The sequence below is a fragment of the Abramis brama genome (genome assembly GCF_963993115.1).
Source record: "Abramis brama genome assembly, chromosome: 19".
NCBI lineage: Eukaryota > Metazoa > Chordata > Actinopteri > Cypriniformes > Leuciscidae > Abramis > Abramis brama.
Genome location: NC_139981.1, coordinates 17,514,847 through 17,536,706, shown reverse-complemented (window position 1 = coordinate 17,536,706; position 21,860 = coordinate 17,514,847). Strand labels below are relative to the sequence as shown.

The 21,860-nt window shown below is 36.8% G+C and overlaps 1 protein-coding gene across 1 annotated transcript; it reads right to left on the bottom strand.

Moving 5' to 3' along the window:
• Window positions 1-4,324: 4,324 nt before the first annotated feature.
• On the bottom strand, window positions 4,325-20,794 carry prkcha (protein kinase C, eta, a). Its single transcript, XM_084092719.1, has 14 exons — window positions 20,295-20,794; window positions 15,040-15,103; window positions 14,207-14,360; window positions 13,663-13,697; window positions 13,486-13,568; window positions 13,095-13,224; window positions 12,845-12,978; window positions 12,393-12,533; window positions 11,813-11,986; window positions 9,240-9,394; window positions 8,347-8,485; window positions 6,891-7,079; window positions 5,197-5,343; window positions 4,325-5,112 (listed from the first exon to the last, which is right to left on the bottom strand). The coding sequence occupies exons 1-14, from the start codon at window positions 20,643-20,645 to the stop codon at window positions 4,873-4,875; spliced, it is 2,136 nt and encodes a 711-aa protein (XP_083948845.1). The 5' UTR covers window positions 20,646-20,794; the 3' UTR covers window positions 4,325-4,872.
• Between the last annotated feature and the right edge of the window lie 1,066 nt (window positions 20,795-21,860).

The following is a 21,860-nucleotide window of genomic DNA, read 5'->3' as shown; positions in this document are numbered from 1 at the left end:
GGGAGCGCGCCGTGGTGCTTCAGTGAGGATATTTTTGGAGCGAACGAGAACCCTCCAATTGCCATTATACGCTCATGTAGAAGCTGCCCCGCGCTCGCTGCTGCTGGATGTGCTTAATACATTAAAGATAATTGAATATTCAGCTTTCATGAGGTCAAGTGTGAGAGTTTCCAAATAGCGTAGCCTACATCAAGTTCCTATACCTAGAACGACTCTTACAACATTTTGCATTAACTAATAGGAGAATATCAGTTGTGCAGTTTAGTTTACCACTACTGCATTTCATTAATATCGAATCAGATTCAGTCACTTTCGCATTATTTGGCGTTTTGTTCAATCTTTTTGATGCCATTTCAGCAACAAGAGGTTTTCAAACTCTGGTGCAAGGACCTCGACGGGTCGCAAGGGAATGCTAGGGGTTCCATAAAAAAGTACGGAAACATAGCCTATAGGCCTATATACAATTTGTGAATATATGTAGGCCTATGTATACTCAATATAAATTGGGTAGGCCTATTTGCCTTTCAAATTTTGAGGATGATCATATTTGGGGGTCTGTGGCATCTAAAAGACTGATGACTTGAGTAACTAGAGCACTTTGGTTGACACTTTCTTTTTCTTTTTTTGCAATGGAACACAGTTTGCAATATTATTCTTTCATAATTTTATTAATGACATGCATTAACTATAAAAGGTCCCTTTCTTTTCCCATACTGAAAGAGGCATGTCAACCAACATTTTCCAGCCCCTGAAAATTCTTTTCCCCAGATTCCAGCCCTGTGACCACGACGGGACGTGCAGACCAGCATTTATCCTTGTGTCTCATCCTTTCCCACTGGAAAAAAACCTCAGAACATTTCCCCGAAACAGGCCTTAACACTTGTGTGGACTCTGATTTCCTCTAGCAATCATTTAGACGTGACTATTTAAACATCTGCAATTTTTTAAAACACTGTTCTTTTTTAAAACACCGTCTCTTCAGAATATTTGAAGGATATATTATACCTTTCCAAACTGATCTAATGAGAAAACGTATGTTGGTTCGTACGGAAACATAGCCTACCATTTTTGGGAAAAACGTCCACCCCTAAACTTAAACATCAGTGGGGCATAAAAAGATTGTATGAAAATGTATACAAATGAGATCATATGGAATTATAACTACTAATTTGCTAAAATGTAAAATAGTTATAAAAATCCAGTGAGAGTGTGTTGACCTTTCTCACTGTAATGTTTTGAAAATCACAATTACAGATCATGCACAAAATTCAAGGAACTTCAGGTTTGGAGCAGGTTTACTATTTGAATTCAGGGGATATTGAAGCGAGAGCAAACAACAGGGATAAAATAGTTCATGGCCATGCTCTGTCTCCACTGTGTCCTTGAGGGAAACATTTTCTCCAGTAGTTTCCAGCCCAGGGACTGTTCCTGCCAGGTCTATTATACATTGTGTTTGGATGAAAGGGTCTCTGCGAAATTACATTTTGAATTTATTAGCATTGCCTCAGCTGGATTGCTGTAAAGAACTGTGATGTGTATATGAATGAGGAAAGCAGATGGACACGTGCCAACTCTAATCTGCAGTAATCTCCTTCATCCTCCTCTTCAGAGATGATCTCTCCATCCCTCATCAGCGGCTGAATGGACGCAAAGGACTTTGAAGGGAGGGATCAGAGAAACATGCAAAGATCTTTTGTGTTGCACTTCATTGATGTAGTACAATGAACATCAAGCTATAAAAACGTGCAGGTAGTATTGCCCTGTCAAGCTTGATCTACTGTTTGCACACAATTGCCTCTTAAAGCACAGTGAGTGTAGCTTTGACACATCTGAAGATGTCTTGATGTCTTTTTTTATCCACAGGGACTCCTGACCTAATCGTTACACCCTTCATTTATCAAGAAGGAAATCAATAGAATAAACAAAATTGGTTCATGACAAGGTTTTGGAGCTGAAGTGGTGCTAAGACTGAAATGGATTTTATGCATCCAATAAAAGGGATACGTACGAGCAGAAGAAAAATCAATAAAATGTAATTATGGCCCACTGGACCTGGGAACGGCTGGAAACTGATCTGTCACCAAGGCCTTTAAGAGACGCATTACAGAAAGCTAATTTTATAACAGCTGGAATGAGTTTAGATGCAAGTGGGGAGGACAGCAGTCTGTCGCCAATACACAAACTGACAATTAAATCAGGGCCATAGTTATCAGCTTGATCGATTTGTCTATATTGATTTGCATTCTAAACCAACGCGTTGTTGCATGCATGTTTATAGCCTGTTTCTTAACTATATGCCAAGAATTTATATTTATATATATATATATATGTGTGTGTGTGTGTGTGTATGTGTGTGTGTGTGTGTATGTATAAAAAGTCTCTTATGCTGCTTTTAATCAACAATAGAGTAAACTAGTAATATTGTGAAATATTAATGCAATTTTTTTTTTTGAAATATACATTTTGACATTTATTTTTTCCTATGATGGAGAAGCTGAATTTTCAGCAGCCATTACTAGTCTTCAGTGTCACATGATCCTTCATAAATCAATATGCTGATTTGGTGCTCAAGAAACATTTCTTATTGTTATAAAAAATTTGGTTGCATTATTAAGAAATACAACCTAAGAAGAAACCCTAAAATGTACCATATTTGTCATTGGGAAAAAATGTATAGACAAAATAAGGCTGTCAGCATGGGCAGTCAAGCAAGAGCCATTCAAAACCGGACAGTATTACAGAAATTGCATTTCATAGTGCACCGATGGGAAAAAAGCAAATCATGCAGGAAACAAACAATCTTACAGCATGAATGGTCTGATGTGAAGAGATCAGCCATCTTACAGACCAGCAGCTTTACTGGAAAGAGAACCAATCACCAGCATTCACAATGAATGGGTCTACACAAAGGGCCACAGTACTAGAGATGTATTTGGCAAAAGATGGAGAGATGATGAAAGATGTATAAAAGATTGATATTAAGCAATATACAAAGAAAAATTGTGGTAACTTGCATTAAAGGATCAGGAAACTCCTGTGTGTAGGCCGTTATAAGAGGAGTCATTCAAGAACCACAAGAGAGTGTCCTTGACCATATAAAGATTTCTGTGTCTGCCTACCCCCACACTGCCAATGAGTGTAAATGACTCTACACACATAAGTCAGCGCTGTGTTTCTTGGTTTTCAGGGTTGTAGTCTCCCACAGGAAAGTGGGCTGCTGACGTTGATTCTCCAGGAAACCTTCCTCTAGTGTAATTGGGGCTGGGACAGACTTGTAAGGGCAAGTTGCTTAATGGGATCTCCCATGACATCTCCAATGTTTTTCTCACCCAAGATCAGAGATCTGCTGTTAATCTTTATTTGGCTCCATTCACCACCGGTGTAAGCATGATATGGCAAAATCAACCGTTCTGTCTTACTGTCACGGTGGTTTTTACTGAGGTAGTGGAAAATAGAAAATGTTCAGGGAATACTCAATATACTCATTACTATTCTCATTAGGTTAATGTTTTCCTCATAGATTGACTATCTTGAAAGCAACCAACCTTAATACTCTTTCTTGTTTGATTTAATGCAAGCTGTGGCATCACCCTCCCTTGCCCTCATGAAAAAAACCTGATTAAACCAGCCTAAGCTTGTTTCTTGGTCTTAGCTGGTCTCCCAGTCTGATATTGTGCCTAGACTGCTGTCAATGCAACCGTTGAAAATCCATTTGTCCTTCGTGTCAGAGGTAGCGCAAGCGTGTAGATTACGTCATAAATAGAGGCATCGTATTTACTGTCGGGTACTTTACTGTTGAGGTGGCGATTTTGTACAAATTCATACTATGCGATTCACGTTCAAAGAAGAAAAAAAGCAAGCTTGAAGGTCCATCTCTACATCTAACCATCAGTGGGGCGCAAGTAGAATTCAATTAGTTACAAACTGCCATGAAAGTGTGTCTGAAAAAAAAAAAAATGTTTTTTTTTTTTTTTTTTTTTTTTTTTTAGAAATAATACTATATCTGAATGTATTTGATGGTGATTACAAAGTTTTTTGCGCTTTCTTACAGATTGTTTTCACAACTGAAACTACTGCACAAAAAGTAATAATGGGAAATCAGTGGCAAATATGCTGAGACATGAAAGCAAACGCCAATAGATATTTTGCTCTGCTCGGACTTAGAAGATCCAAATAAACAACATTAAAGAATGATGAGGAAGTGCCACTGGCCTCAATATAAAAAATTGAAAATGGTAAAACGTTTCACCTGAGTGTGTTCACCTTTAACCCCTCAGAACAACAGAAAGGAGATGTCTTCTGAGGGAGTCACAGACAAAAGGTCTAAGAGAACTCAATACTGTAACCTTTATCAACAATAAAATACATCTACAGATGCTGGAGTGAATCATGGGTGAAATTCTGACCTTAAACATAATAGCAAACAAACAAAATAACAGACAAAACAACAAACGGCATAGATGAACAATGAAATGTATGAAAATATTTTACAAAACTAGAGTTTCCATTTGAAATACATTCTCATGAGTCTGATTTTGAGTCTGGTTTCTTGACAACAGAACAATTCTGACAGAATTAGTGATGCTTCTGTTCTGCATGGCAGATGCTGTTAGAGACAGTAAGTGCAGAGGGGGTCAAAACAAATTTCCTAAACATTTAGATATGAGCACTATTAGATACGGAGCAGTTCATGTTCGGATTGGTGTACCAGTGTCTTCTGGTTAAAGAGCGTCTCATGGAGATCTTTGCGTATCACTCACTATGCGTCTGACACAAAGACAATTAAACTTGTGCTAAAGCATAGGCCAAGTTTCAAAAAACTGGAATCCAAATGTTCTTTTAGAATTCTTTTGCAAGTTTCCAATGTCAAAATTAATTTGGTTCTATCACATCAGAGAATTCTCCTGCATTCCGTTCCTTCTTTATGACATCACACATTTCTTCGGCCCTGCTTTGACTGGAAACCACATTCAACAGTTCAGGAGAGGTAAAGGAGAAGTCACGGAACTCATCCTGATTGATGGATGGGATGATGTCATCATCAATGGGCGTAAGAGTAGGATCCTCTTGAGTGAAGTCTGGATCAAAATTATTCACATCTTCGGCAGTTTTCTAAGGATTTTAGATTTTAAAATATAAAATTATAAATCTGCATTTACTTTTACAGTATATTATAATTATTAATTTTTCACTCACAATTCTGGGTTTGAATGGAGGGTCAAGCTCTCGCCGGTTCAGTTTGTCCCAGTCAATGCCAGTAAAAAATGGGTGACTGGTTACAGCAGTCTCTCCACCCTCTGCAGCCACACAACCCAGACGGCGGGATGGATTCTTTGTCAGAAACTGAGCAAAATAAAACCAAAAAATTTTCATCATGCATACGTCTCTAAAACATGCATATACTTTAAATGTGAATACATTTACACACCAGATACTGTATATTTCAGTTTAGGTTTCAAAAAACAAAATCACTAGTAAAAAGAAAAAAAGAAAAAGAAAGTGTCCAAAGCTATTGAATGTTGTGAATCTTATCAAATCTCCAAAGTAAGATTAAACCTACAGTATCAGACTCAATTCCTACGAGAACGTGTATATAACACCACACAATCACTTGTGGGAGATTGTGTCGAGAGCATCAATGTGTGCTATCAAATTTAACCAAATCAGATTAAATCAAATCAAATCATATCAAATCAACTCCGGACCTACTTCTATGGTCGTCTAAAACACACACACACACTTCAGGTAAATCTGACACCCATTAGGAAGTGCAGCTGGGTACCATACGTCATCGACTCTAAAGAATGTTGTTCAGAGGGATCATCCTAGGATCATCCGGTTTTAGAGAGCAAAAACACCATAGAAAAAAAATAAAAAAATAATTATATATATATTTATTCATTCATTCATTCATTTTTATATATATATATATATATATATATATATATATATATATATATATCCGATATAAAATTTCTATACTATTTTGTCTAAATTAATAGAATACTAAATGTGAATTTAGGCATTATGCGCATTAAAAAAAATGGTTCATTTTGATTTACTAAAGATTACATTTAAAAGCATTACTAAGTTATTAGGGTTTTTAAGATTAACTTTTGGTGAGCGTTAGATGATAGCAAAGGAAATCTCAATGTAAAAATATAGGGGAAAATTAGCATGCATGGTTGATACTGATAAAGTAAAATATATATAATGTAAATAAAAATGTATATATAACCTATAAGATATTTTGTCATTGTTTCTTACAGTGGTTGGTGTTTTTCTGGGCCGTCTACATCAGATAACAGCACAGCAGTGCAACAGGACTGATGTCTGCCATTCCAAAAATAGAACGCTTTTTAGCCACTCTATTGATCTATTCTTTGACTCTTGTAAGTCAATGTCATGTTGAATGACTCAGTTTTCAGTATTGTTCATTCCAGTCAAATATCGTGACATTCTGCTGTAGAATTTCCAGATTCAACTGGGAATTTATTGGTCCTTCAATAATTCAAAAAATCATCTCCAGCAATACTACCGGTACTATGCTTCACAGTGAGAGCAAACACTATAGAGTGAGAGAAGGGGGGTTGTGTGCCTGTGTATATTTGATGTGAAGAGTCTTTATTTTTAGCTAGTCATGTGAGAGCAGTGGATTGTGGATCGAGGCTAAATATAGTTATGTAAGAGAGGGAAAAAGCATGAGGAACAGAGAGAGATCAGATTGGAGGTATTTACTGTTTACTGATGTTCATTGTTGCATGAACTGACAGTTTAATTCACACCATATGCCTCCCACCAATCAGGACATTTAAGCAGACACTGCTCCTTTCAAGGCAATTCATGTCTGTATGACTCCAGGACTCTTAAGCGGACACTGAGCAGCTCACCCCTTTCAGTATGCCCACGGCATTTGTGCTGAGCCAGGACGCGTAGGTGATCTCTTCGGTCAGGATGGACTCAAAAAGGTCATCCTCATTCTCTGCCTCAAAGGGGGCATGGCCAGATAGCATCTCATACAGAAGTACACCAAGAGCCCACCAATCAACCGACGGCCCGTACAGCATCTCCTGAAGGATCTATAGGACCATATGAAAATCACATTTAATACATTTACGACATCCTACCATCTCTTTCTCAGAGACACACACCTTGATCACACATTTATGTACATCTTTTCACCAAAAAGATAGACACCAATTAGAGCATACAGTTTATATCTACAATACCTCTGAATTATATATTATACTATATTATATTATTCAACGCAATGCATTTAGGCAAGTAGACATGGTCAAGATGAATGAACATCAGAATAGGGAAGGTGATTTAAGTGACTTTGAACATGCCATGATTGTTGGTGCCAGACGGGCTGGTCTGAGTATTTCAGAAACTGCTGATCTATGGGGATTTTCACGCACAACCATCTCTAACATTTACAGAGAATGGTCTGAAAAGAGAAAATATCCAGTGAGCGGCAGTTCTGTGGGCGATACTTGTTGATGCCACAGGTCAGAGGAGAATGGCAAGACTGGTTTGAGCTGATAGAAAGGCAACAGTAACTCAAATAACCACCAGTTACAGTCGAGGTCTGCAGAAGAGCATCTCTGAACGTACAGCACGTCAAACCTTGAAGCAGTTCACGAGAGCACCACGACGCATGCGCGAGAACTGAGAAGATGAAGTGTTTAAAATGGTTCTAAAGTGTGCATTTCCAGGATGTCTGAAATGTAAGAAACCAACGAGAAAATGTAAAAGTGCCTTACCAATGCAGCACTTTCCCACTTTCCCATCAAATGATCGTGAACGTCATCATGTCACTTTTCGCGCATGTGTCGTGGCGCTCTTGTGAACTCACTCAGAGGCCCACACAGAAGAAAATTAATAGTTGAATAAAGTCGTATTTTTGTTTTTTTGCCCACAAAAAATATTCTCGTCACTTGACAAACTTAAAGTTTTCTGGGCTGGCAGATAAAATTACCTTGCAGCCTATGAAGGAGTGAGCCAGCTCTCAGATTTCATCAAAAATATCTTAATTTGTGTTCCGAAGATGAACGAAAGTCTTACGGGGTTGGAACAACATGACGGGTGAGTAATTACTGACAGAATTTTCATTTTTGGGTAAACTAAACCTTTAATAACATCAAAGCCAAAAAAGGATCCATATTTGCGTTGTGTGTTGCCATAGAAATGAATGTGAACAGCTCTGAGCAGAATCTCTGACTTGGCATCTTAAAGTCATTCCGACACACTTCTGATTATGCTAGAATTCTGTGATGCATAATTTTGTGTATTTTAGACAGCCGTGGATTGCTAGATAGAAATGTCATGGAGTGTTTAAATCACCTCTGGAGCAATGTAATCTGGAGTTCCACAGAAGGTACCCGTGACAACACCCGCAAACATTCCCTCCTTACACATGCCAAAATCAGCCAGCTTACAATGACCATCCTTATCCAGCAGAACATTATCCAACTTCAGATCCCTGAAATAATACACAAACACATTTAACAATATGCCCAGGCAGATTCAGACCATTATGGCAGAGAGAGAGAAATGCTATATGTTAATATTTTTGTTTACTTGGTAAACCACTGCATGAAAATCACTTGGTAAATCACTTCCTTCTTAAAGATAAATTACAAATGGCATTTCATGTCAAAATAGTTATTTACCTCTCACATACATTCAAAATAATGTTTATACTTCATCATAAATTCATATTCAGTCCACAGTAACTGCACAAACGCCATTTGCTTTATAAGCCAACTCATATTTTGCTCTCTGCTTCAGTTCTGGTGCCGTTTCCCAGTCAAAACAGTAAAGCACTACATCTTTAAAGGTCCGTGCGGATAAAGGTTTGTAATAGTGGAAGCAATGAGGTAAAAAATGGTCTCATAGCGGTAATGAACCTCAGAGGACACAGAAGTGGAATTTAAAAAGGAAGTGGAATTTCAGAGAATTCACAGAACAGGATAGTTCAACCGAGAAAGAACATTTCAGTCATCATTTGCTTACCCATGCAGTTCCAAATAGAACACAAAAGAAGAATGAATGTGATCAGGGACAGAGGTAGTTTGGAAAAGTGCTGCTTGAACCTTCAACTAAACTTTACCTTTTGTGTTCCACTGAAGAAAGTGTTTGGAACATCATGACGGTGAATAAATGATGTCAGAATTGTCAATTTGGATGAAATATCCTCTTAATTTCTGCTCTGAGTGCATTTGTGTGTGTCTAACCTGTATATAATCCCCTTGCTGTGAAGGAAAATGAGAGCAGACGTGATCTCCGCTGTGTAGAATCGGGCTCTGTTCTCCTCAAACTTTCTGGATTTCTGAATATGAAACATCAGATCTCCTCCATTCACAAACTCCATTACAAAAAACAGACGGTCCTGTGAAAGGATTAAGAAGTTAAGATTAAGATTCAGCTATAAAACAACACCTACACCTACCACCTACAACATCAGGAAATCCAGCTTCTTAGTTTAGTTTTTAAAGCAATCAGACGGTTAACCCAGCATGTCAGAGCCATTAGAAGATTCATGGGAGAGCAAGATGAAGCAGAAACATAAATACTGTTGTTCAGCAAAGAAGACTGCAGGAAACACAGGATTTGGGGATTATGAGGTTTGGAAGGTGATCTAAAATGAAAAGCATCATAAGTCTGAATTGACAGCATGCTTGAGTTCAGCATGCAGCAGCTATATCTCAAACTCAGACCGCACAGCCAGGGACCACCCACAGTCAGTTTACTTACCATATGATGCATGTTGCACACAAAACTGGAAAGCACTTGCGAAAAGCAATCATTTTCAGTTTGTGAAATAATCAGTAGGGTAAGATGTGAGAAGTTTTACTGCGAAACTGACCATATTTAGATATGACTTTAGCATGTACAGGATGATGATGATGATACATAATCCAAAATATTAAGGAAAATGCTCATTTTGTTTGTTAGAGAAGACAATTTTAAATTATGAATTTATTTTAAAAAGATTTTTCTGGATTGTTATTTAATTTTTGCAGAATACATCTCACATTTTTAATTATTCCATGTAACATGCTAAACTCTTTTTTAAAAAAAGGAATTTTAAATAAAAATGTTTTTAATTCATATTATAATTATATATTATACAATGATTCATTCAGACAATTTAGCTGAATTTTAAATTTGTCATTTTTTTTTATTCAATAAAAGTGTTAAGGTTTCTATGTCAAGTGCAATATTAAAAGGTAGATGGGTATTTACACCTTTTGGACTAATTTCTTCTGTGTGTCTGTACAATTGTTCAGAGACCAGTACTTTTCCATACCAATCTGTTAATGCTGTGTGATCCATTCAGCTTGGGTTAATTCACCCAAAAATGAAAATTCTGTCATTAATAACTCACCCTTGTGTCGTTCCAAACCCATAAGACTTTTGTTGTGCTTTGTTTGCACAAAAACCCCACAATTTACCACTTTATTCACAAGATATTAATATCCAACACGCATTCACGATGCATGCGTGTTGTCATGTTGATGTGAGAGCAGACGTAGTGTGAATGCACGTCGGAGATTAATATCTTGTAAATAAAGTGGTAAATTGTGTTGTTTTATGGCGCAAACAAAGCACTTGCGTCGCTTCATAAAATTAAGGTTAAACCACTGGAGTCACATGGATTACTTTAATGATGTCTTTACTACCTTTCTGGGACTTGAAAGTGGTAGTTGCGTAGACTGTTAATGGAGGGGCAGAAAGCTCTCAGATTTCATTAAAAAGATCTTCATTTGTGTTCCAAAGATGAACAAAAGTCTTACGGGTTTAGAACGACATGAGAGTGAGTAATTAATGACAGAATTTTCATTTTTGGGTGAACTAACCATTTAACTGACTGTGGTTGGCTGCTTTTCATCAGTCAGATGTACTTCCTGTCTAAGTGAATATGCAAAGTGGACCAGATTTGGACTAGCAAAACGACATGGCACATCCACTAATGCCCAACCAACACCTTGACAAACACTGACGCACACAAACACTGTGAAACAGTCCTAGGGGGCCCTCAGAGATCATCGATTTTTAAAGCCACATTGCATTGCCATCTCATTTAACCTGACCCCAGAGGGTCATGAGTGTGCTTTGTATGTCGCTCACGTGTGGAGGTTTATAAGATTGATTATATGTGTCAGGGCTGTGAAGGAGCAGAGAAAAACCGGTTCATAAATTCCTTTACTCATTACAATTACACTGTACACACATCAGCAAGACCTTGAGGACGATCCTGTACATCCATGTTCAAGTGGACTCTGCAGTAATAAATCCTGAGAGGTCATCATGTCAGATCTGTTCTGCTGGAATGAACATGAAGTCTGTCCTTAAATCCTTTTGCAATCAGTGTGTGTGTGTGTGTGTGTGAAACCTTTTTGTTAAAACCTTGTGTACACTTAGGGTAGAGTAAGTAAATGCAACAATGAAACCAAATGATACAGTGTGTATAATATTTCAAGAGGGTCTGTATGATTGTAAAAGCTTTAAAAAAAATGTGTTAGGGGATTCAGTGACCTCTGAATTATTCTACAGGCTTCAAGCAAAACATGCAAGCAGATTATAGTGGAAATCTGTCCTCTCACACCATTCAAAAAGGGAAACTATACATACAAAGAAAATGCAATGTAGAATGTAACCCAGATCAAGACAAATTGAAGACAATTGGCCAGAGCTTAATCCTCTACTGCCACCTACCAATGATGTGAAAAACGACATGCTCTTATTCAGAGAAGATAATACAATATGTATACATATACGTGTGTGTGTGTGTGTGTTCTCTCACCGGTGTCTGGAAGCAGCAGAAGAGCTGAGTGAGGTAAGGATGAGTGGAAGCGAGGGATAACACTCGTTTTTCTGTCATAGTGCACTCCACATCATCATCCTGCAGTATGATGTCTTTCTTCAAGACCTTCACAGCAAACACTTGATCTGAATCGTTCAACCGGACCAGCATCACCTATTTAACACACCGCATAAACAGCATGACTTAAAAGCATGTGGGTTATCTTTCCTTTAATTTGTAAGGGCATATTCATTTGGCACAAAAACCAAATATTTTAATATGAAACAGCACAGCCCACTGAGGCATATTACACCGTTTAGAAGTAATTAGCACTGCAATGATCTAATGTTTTTTCAGGGAAAAAAAATATTTTTTGATTAATACTGGCATATATTATTATATTATCGTTTTTAAGCAGATGAGTGACTTTAGCATGTAATATATTTCGGATAAGGACAAAAAAATTCACATTGGAATCATTTGTAACAAGAACACACAACACAATCACACTGGAATCGTGTGAATACTTTGTGTAACAAATAGTCTGCAAATGTTGTGCTACATGAACTTGAGCACAGACCTTGCCAAAGCTGCCTTTTCCCAACACCTGCAGAAGCGTGAAGTTCGAGATTCCCAGTTTCCAACTCTGCTCTTTTTTAGATTCCCCTCGATCTCCTCTCACACTCAACGTCCGGAACTGAGTGTCCATACCTGCGAGACCCTGAGAAAAAAAGAGAACAATTGATTTTTTTTCTTATAGTCTTTATTAGATTATTACTTCTTCAGTGCTAGGCATTTTATCTTGAACTATTATTCTGTTGATGGTCTTATGCTACTTCCCTTAATTTCTTTGTTTACTTCCTTAAAGTTTTAGCACTATTTTCACTGCAAGTAGCCATGTAAAATGCACAGTTACAGTATGTGTGATGTCAATAAAGCACAATAAACTTAAATAGAGAGATTCACACAGACAGACAGATCACATATTTCACTTTCTAAAACATTGTGTGTGCATGTGTGTATTTGACGTACCATGGAGTTGCGTTTGGTCATTCCTCCTGGCTGAAGGCCCATTTCTGCCAGTTTATTGGCCAGTTCTACATTGTTAACTCCACAATTTGGCGCAACATTTCCCTTACAACGGATGTGGACGTTCATTTTACAAACTGCAGACGTAAAAACACAACACACTAGATGAGCATCACAAAACAGTATGAATAAGACTGATGGACGGATTTCTGAGGAACAAGGGGTGGTGACAAAAAAAAAAAGAAATGAGTACTTTTGCAGTGCAATCCTTGCCGTACGAGGCCCCACAGCAAAGAGCCACAGTGGTCACAGAAGGTAGGAACCTTATAATTGTGGATGTTGAACTTATGGGGAATGTTTATACTGAAACCCTGATTTGTAGGCTGTAATGAAAAGGAACAAATGCATAACATAATACATTTCAGCAATTCTTCTCCTGACTAGCAAGTGGAGAAATGGCATCTGTTTATCAGGACACAGCCAGTAGTCTTTTTTTTTCAACATTATGTGTTTCTCTGTAATTCTACAGGCAAAATTTAAAACAAATGTGATAAAAAGCAAACCCAGATCAAGCCATCTTGAGAAAATACACACACACACAAAAAGGACTACATAAGTATTTTAGGGTTAGGGTTGCGTGTTACCTGTTCCTTGGCAGGTTTCTTCATGCGTGGACAAACCGTAACCACAAACTGATGGCATCGCTTGTGTACCACACAGGTGCACACTAACACACAAACACACAGCTGATTATAACATGCATTACAATCAATTTAAACACAGATAATGTTAATTAATATAGAAACAGAGTGTCTACTCACCTTGACATTGGTAACCCTGTTTTCCAAAAACACCCCTTGAACACGAAGAAAACACACATAAAGTTTATGAAAAGTTTGTGCAGTCACTCACATTAAGCATTTGTACACAAACTTCCCTGTAAAACACTTTTTTTAACATAACAAACCCCATTTAAATTCTTGAGTTTTAATTAACTAATTTTTTTATTATAATAATAAACTTTGTTTGTATAGAAAAGCCATACAAATAGCTCATTTGTAGGAGTATACACCTGCAGGATGTCTCTGTCACCCGTGTGTTTGTTTATTAAATATTTTATCTAATTTGATTATGAAAAGTAAAAGTGTAGCATTCTCAGGGGTTCTCCTGCAGAATTCCACAGATTTCCCCACTAAAGTCAGCGCAGAAACTCCATCAAAAATGCACAATTTCTCATTTAAATAATGCTGCCATTAATTTTTTTTTACAATTTTAAAACTCACACAAAAAGTGTTAATTAAAAAAAAAAAAGAATGTGTAAAAAAAAAAGAAAAAAAGATGGGCATGAAGTGTTAGGTGCACTACCATATAAATTCTTTGCAGTGAAAGCAGAATGTTGGTTGCTTTAGGAAGGTCGACATGAACTTGTGCCCGTTAACTTGGTGAATTTTCCTTCGAACTGCCTGCTGCCGTTTTCGATTAAATTCCTTATAGGTACGTGCATTACTTCCGCTGTCATCTAAACACAGAGATACAGAAAAAAAAAATGTTTTTATTACTTCATGAATCATGATGCATGATCTTTTTAGAACACGTAGCCATTTCCTGTAATGCCATGCAACATTCTTTTGAATACGTGAGGGGGAAGAATGACAGATTACGGGCCCCCAGTTCGCTTGTATTATTAGGTCTAGTCTCTTCTCTGCAGGCCTAACCACAGGCCTTTAAAAGGAAGCCAGCTTTACACCCTCCTGCACAGTGTGCGATTCACACATAGCGTACACTTCATGCATAAGATGCTCTGACAGATGTTGATTAAAAAAAACTTTGACTGAAGTTGGCTTTATGTGACTTAGAGCACCACTAACATGTGTTGACAAGTCTGGTAGCAGTTTAACAGTTAGTGAACCGATACCTCAACACTTCACGTGCGTGTGCTTCCATTATCATGGCTAGAAAGTGCATTTCATCAAGAAGATTTTTATATTTTAATTTTACTCCATCAGAGGCTATGAAACCGACCCTGTGTGTTCTCGGTACGCCTCTATCTTCCCGTCCAAACAAAGCCAGACTGACTGTCGAATCAATGTTTTTAAATGACACTCAGTAAACGTTCTATTTCTGTATAAAGTCATTTAAAAGAAAGAGAGACAGAGACACAAAGGAAGCGCTATGCAAATGAGAGAGAATAAACTTACCTTCTATAAATGTGCCTGTGAGAGTAACCAGGATGTAGACCTTGCCTTCAGGTTCAAGGTCAACCTGAAACACAAAAACAGAAACTAATGTAATTATATTAAATATAACTTTAGATGTTGAATACTAAATAAGTTATTCTTACATGAACTATTTACATTAAATATATTTAAAAAAATGAATAATGGTAAAGTGATCAAAATTAGAAATAACAAGAAGGCATGCAGAAACAAAATGTAAAACTTATAATTTAGATTCTTTAAAAAGGCTTTCTGACCAATACATTTAGAGTTTTAAAGTTATTTGTGACTGTAAGAGTAATTTCTTGACAAAGAACTATTTATTAAAAAATTATTTTCAATGACTATAAAAATTCCAATTACTTTGACCTTTTAAGACTGTAATATTTTACACCATTTTCCCAGGCCTTTCCCCCCCCCTGACATTTCCACTTTTTCCAGGATTGAGGAATCCCAAGAACTCACACTGATACACAGTGTTACACTTTTTTTACCCCACCGAAAATGTAAATGTTAGGCAGAAGTGAAATATTAGAGCTGGACTTCAGTTTACTGTAGAGCAAAAAAGAGAAAAGAGATAAACGGAAAGACAACCCCAGAAATGGAAAGAGACAGCGAGAGGTAAGGGGGGCGTTCATGGGCCTGTGGTAAACACTAGTCTGTAGAAAACCAATTTTGTGGGCAAGTATAGACCTGCGTGTGATACAGAACTAAACCCAATGTGCTTGTCTGTGTTTTTTGAGTCATCGGTAAAAGAAATATTGCAGCCAAAATTACTTATGTATATAAGATCTATGTTAATCTATGTAAAACTCCATTTATTCAGATTTACTGGGGGGGGTTTCTGAAAAATCTCACAGAACAATCTTATTTCATAGAAAATTTAAACTGATTAAATGATGAAAACATGAATTTTTAGCCAACTATTGAGCCATTTGTAATTTTTAGCCAATCAGAAAAGCTCTTTACCCATCACTCATTTTGTGCGTTTCTGTTAGCTGACGTCTTAGGAAGACTATGTGGTTGAAGGGGTGATGGTGGTCTAAATATAAATCTGCTGTTATTTAGCAAAACAGCTGAAATAAAAACATATTTTAAAGAATATTGTGATGCATACAAGTAGCCATAAAAAGCTCTGCTAAACACTTTCTTCTCTGTGTTTCCTTAAAACAATTTTTGCTTTAGCAACTTTCATTTGAGTTCAATTGAATAATCTTTTCCCCACCACACACATACTTCCTTTCAGTTGGTCAGAACTGAAAGCAGACCAATTCACACAAACTGTGTGGAAGGTGAGACTCTCTAAACTACACAACTTCCATTTTATACAATTTTTTTTTAATGCTGGTTTCACTGACTGATTAAATTGCATAACAGAAACTGCTGGATTCGTAAAGGCAGTTCCCATATAAGCTAACACACACACATACATTCATACACTTACTTGTGTGTAGTGTTTTGAACTGCAGGTTTCACTACATACCATTTGTCCCAAAAGCCTGAGGCTTTACACAAACACAAATACACACAGGAATAGGAGACTTAACCTTGGCGGCAAAAAAAAAAAAAAAAAAACATAGCCCAGACATAATGAAAGTGGAGTATCATTAATTTGTGGTTTTGTGATCTGCAGCTGCAGAGGCCGTGTATCTGAGGATGAAGTTCAAACACACTAAAGTTCGAAAGTTTGGGGTCGGTAAGAGTCTCTTATGCTCACTAAGGCTGCATTTATTTGATCAGATATACTGTAAAAACAGCCTGATTTGGTGCTTCAGAAACATTTCTTATTATGATCAATGTTGAAAACAGCTTAATATTTTTCAGGAAACCAAAAAATGTTCAGGATTCTTTCATGAATAGAAGCGTTTCTTTTAAATAGAAATATATTTTCTAACAATGTGAAAGTCTGTACTGACACTTCTGATCAATTGAATGAATCCTTGCTGAATAAAAGTATTAATTTATTTTAATAAAATCATACTGATGGCAAACTTTTGAATGGTAGTGTACACTTTCATTAGTGTAAACACCAACTTATTTGAAACATTTAAACAAAAAAAACTTTTTTGAATCTTGATTGAAATTTGTATTTTAGTTGCATATTGCATAAATTACATCAGTGGTTCTCAACCAGGGGGCCTAAATACACTTCCAAGGGGGCCTTCAAGGCCCCGATATACGTCAAGTGAAATCTAAGAACGAAGGCCGAAACAAAGTTTGTTTGGAGTTCGTTTTTGGATTTCGAAACAGCTTGCCAAAAGACCAAGAGACTCTGCCTTCTTTCACATGGAAATCTTTTCTGGTTCATTTGGCCTGTTCAGTTGGTAGAAGTCAGATGTCGGACATGAACACATTGTAGAGCTGCTTTAGAAAATGAAGTTGTACTACTTCTGATGAAATGTTTTTCATGTTTAATACAGTAAAGCTGCTTGATTTTAAGCTATCTATTGTATAAAGTGATATAAATAAACCTGACTACTGGAGTGCCATAGAGCTCGTGCAAACATATCCAAGATGCTATGATCAGATGCTTTTCTTAAAAGCTTTATTGAAATCCTTGCGGTTTTATCAATTTTGTTGTGTGTTTATGTTGTTATTGAGAGAGGAAAGTGCGCAGCACATATTTACATATTCATCTAAACATTGCTCTCAGCAGTGTGGGCGCCGTCAGATGTTCGATAACAGTAAATCGCTGCACACGTATTTTGAATGTCGTCTTACCCCTAAACGAAGAATGAAAAACGCCGTGACCTGATTATATCTGGGCCTTTAAGATGACTTCAAATTATTTAAAGTAAGACAAACCAAACATAAAATATAAGCTAAAACAACTAAAAATCAAGATATTTCTTAATATTCAGCTATATTTATTTTTCTAGTTATGCCAAGCTCTAAAATATTTGATTGAAAAAATTGTGGAGATGGCAAAAGGTTGAGAGATCCACTGGATTACATGATATTTCAAGCAGTGACAATATCTAAAACATTTAAAAACTATTTTAAACATTTCTTTAACAAACAATTCAATTTGATGCATAATGGTTTTTTGACCTCATATTAACTGAGATTACATAAAATAAATTCTAAACAAGCACTTTAAATAAATTAATCATTTAAAATGTACACAAAGTTTAACCTAAAATAAGCCTGATGCTAATAAAAAAGTGTATGTCCATGTCATTGTCCACTAGATGAACAAATTTGTCAGGACACGTAAAATCAAGACGATCGGTCATTCTAAAAATAATGTTCCTGTGCATGCATTATGGGAAAAGAGAACTAACAGTACTTGGGTTGATTAATAAGGTTAGAAGAAGAATTTCACCACTTCTGCTGAGTGCAGGCAAGCCGTGTTGTGTGTGCATGTTTGGCCTGGTCACTGAAATGCTGACACTAAGTGTTTTACAACTACTGTTTTCCTAGTGGCCTGCAGCAGTGTGGAGTTAACATGCTCACTAACATGAACTAGCTCTGATGGTGGTGGGTAGACATGGAAATTGTGATGTTTCGACCAAAGAAGATGCTAAAACCGCAGAGCAAGAAGTTTCTGCTGGTCTTAGCTGCAACCCCACAGAGAGAATGAGAATCCAAATTGTACTGACTGTAACCACTGATCATGCATCAGCATCACTACATCTGTGTCAAGAACTGCAATGCATTGTCGGACATGGACGTAAGTGTGAAGCCACATTTGATGGTGGAAGATATCACTCTCTGAAAACCTCTGCACTTCTGCTGTTCACAGAGGAAAAACAACCGCACAAAGCAAAAGAGACTAAACAAAGAAACAACACAACAGAATACAACAGAACAGAACAGAACGGATTGATTATGTTTGTGATTATATTGTAATGTTTATCTTTGTTTGGTCGTGCTCTGTTGTATTGCATGGTGTTCTTAAAAGAACATCATTCAATACAACAGAGCACGACCAAACAAAGATACACATCACAATACATGAGAACGAACAGTGTGAGGTTTAGGGGAAACCGGAAAGCGCAGCAACACAACACCATCCATTTAACCAAATAGAAATGAGCTACAGTGGTGAAATCACTATGGTATGACCAGAACCAACCTAAATCAGCAGATTCTCATGTCATTTAATATATAACACAAGCTTGTCATCTCATAAAACATTTGTAATAAAATAAACTCAACATTTCAAAAAAGAAAGATCATAGCCACTGATAGAGAGGACTGTAAAGCTTTCTAATGTGGTCCAACCAAAGATTGCACAATAACAATGTATAGGCTACCTTTGCCAAAACAAGCTAAGCTACTTTAAAACTAAAACAGTGTGGGCATAAGTTGCTTATGTTTTATGTATTGCTATATTTTTTTCTGTTGCCGTTTTGTGTTTCAATTGCCGTTTTGAATTAAAATTCCTAATTGTTTAGTTTACCATTTCATAGCATTCCTGCATCTCAAACAGTGCAGCATGGTGCTAGTAATGCCAAAGTCATGAGTTTGATTCCCAGGGAATACATGACCTGACAATGACCTATACCTTGAATGCAACGTAAAGTACTTTGGTCTGTCATATGTGTAAACGTATATATGTACATTTTGAATCAAAATGTTTAAAATTAAATGAAAATTGGTAGGGTGATGGGGATGTCATACATTTACATTGAACAAGTCAATTTGATTATCACAATAAATGAATGCATAGGCCTACATTTGAACATGTTTTCACATAGCGTTCCAAAAGGCCTGGTTTGTACCCCATATTCTGATAATAAATGATTAGTATATTTATAAACTTCTGTCATTTAGAGTAGGCAAATATGGGAATATTTTATCAAAATTAGAAACAAATAGCACAAAAAAAAATAAAAACAGTTACAGATGTTGAAATAAAATACAAAACTCCCAAGTCATTTTGTATTTTAGTATGCTTACAGTTTATGATCCAACACTATTGATTTTCTTATGTCTTAAGTGTGCAACTAAGTATAGATCAGTAAAGAAAAAATAAATATGAAGATGTTTATTTTTAGCATTATTAATTGCATTCTTGCCTTATCAACATGTCCTTTTCTACAAACACAATACCACCAGGTAGATCCATAGATGCTCACTCTGTCTCATCAGAGCAAACAGCCTGTTAGTTCTGAACATTTCTAACTATATAATTATAATTCAAAGTGTCAGATGTCCACACCATGCACGTGGAAATTTAAAGCAAAGAAATGTCTCAGGTGAAGGAGAGACATACGATAAACATTCCTCACCCATCCTTCAAAAGTCTCCTCTTTGTTCGTAGTCTTCATCAGATCATCAAACTGGATGGTGCAGTTGGCAACGAAGTCATCGTATCCGATCGGTGCGTCATGAAAAACGGCCAACTCTAATTGCTTGCCGTTGTTGACGTTAACGGAAAACTCCTCGTTATAAGTGGGCATGTTTGTTTTTTGCTTGGTATGTGTCTGTCCGATCTTATACTCGTCCACTTTTACGATAATGTACGGGTCCAGGGTCTGGTTCGCCTTGTTGAACATCACGGCGAGTCGCATAGAGGTGGTCGTGGGCTTCAGGTCCACTGCCTCGCCGATGCGCAACTTCAGATACCCGTTAAACTTCATGATGTCCTCTGACCTGGAGCCTAGCAAATCTAAGCCTAACTCACTTAGTGAATGTTGGACATTGTATCACTTAAATGGGAACGTGTAAATTTGCGCAAACGCACATCAGTTAAAAGCCTCTGCATCTGAATCGAGACGCTGTTTGAAACACCTGCTTTGCGGAAGGACTGAAGCGAGTGGGCAGAATAGGGAAGTGAAGGAGTTTACGCATGATTACGCGTCTCCCTCAGGGGATTCAATCATAACAATAACTGTTTCTTTCTATCTCTCTCTCTCTCTCTCTCTCTTCAAACCTAACTGTTTTATCCGTTACGCGAGGCTTTGTAAAGTTCTACTCGCCACTATCACAAGCCGTCCATATTTGCTGAAGTTTGAACTTAAGAGCGGTCTTTACTTATAAACGTTCTCTGTGTCTATTTTAAGCAGACAAACTGAGCGATAGGGTGTTGCAAAGAAACTTTCCAGATATGTATCTTTAAACTAAGCCACGGGGGCACCATCTTTGAAGTACCTGCATGTGGAAATATGTTGAAAAGGAAAACACACCTGTTTTTATTGTGAGCGTGTGGAAACTGGAAACATCCGCCACCTTTCGGCAGGTTTTTCCCATGTAGATTTAAGTTGATTAACGGACGCGCGCACCTAGTGGTTCCGTTAAGGAATAACGGTCAAAAGGATAATTAATCATTAATAATTTGCAAATGACATTTTTGAAGATATTGTAAATAAACAAATGAATAAATATATAATCAATTGTATATTAAATAAATAAATATTTATTGGAAGGTTAACTTGATCTCAAGGGTAAGCTATAGTAAATACTGTATCTTGTAGGAGTTAGGCTCACAAAATAGTTTGAAACATCATGAACATCATCCCATTTTTATTAATAAATAATTAAATCAGTAAACAAATAAATTAATTAATACTAGCTATATAAACAGAATATGTAGGCAACCATAGTATTAAATGTATACAAGTTATACAATAGGCCTCTATTTTATTTACAAGTCAAATGTCTGGATACACTTGACTGCATTTACAGAATGTTTCTCATACATGATTTTGATTTTCAAAAATGTTGTCATTACTTACTAACCCTCAAGTGTTCCAAACCCATATGAGTTTCTTTCTTCTGTTGTACACAAAAGAAGATATTCTGAAGAATGTTGGTAACCAGACCAATTGCACTATGGCATCAACATGGCAGTTGAT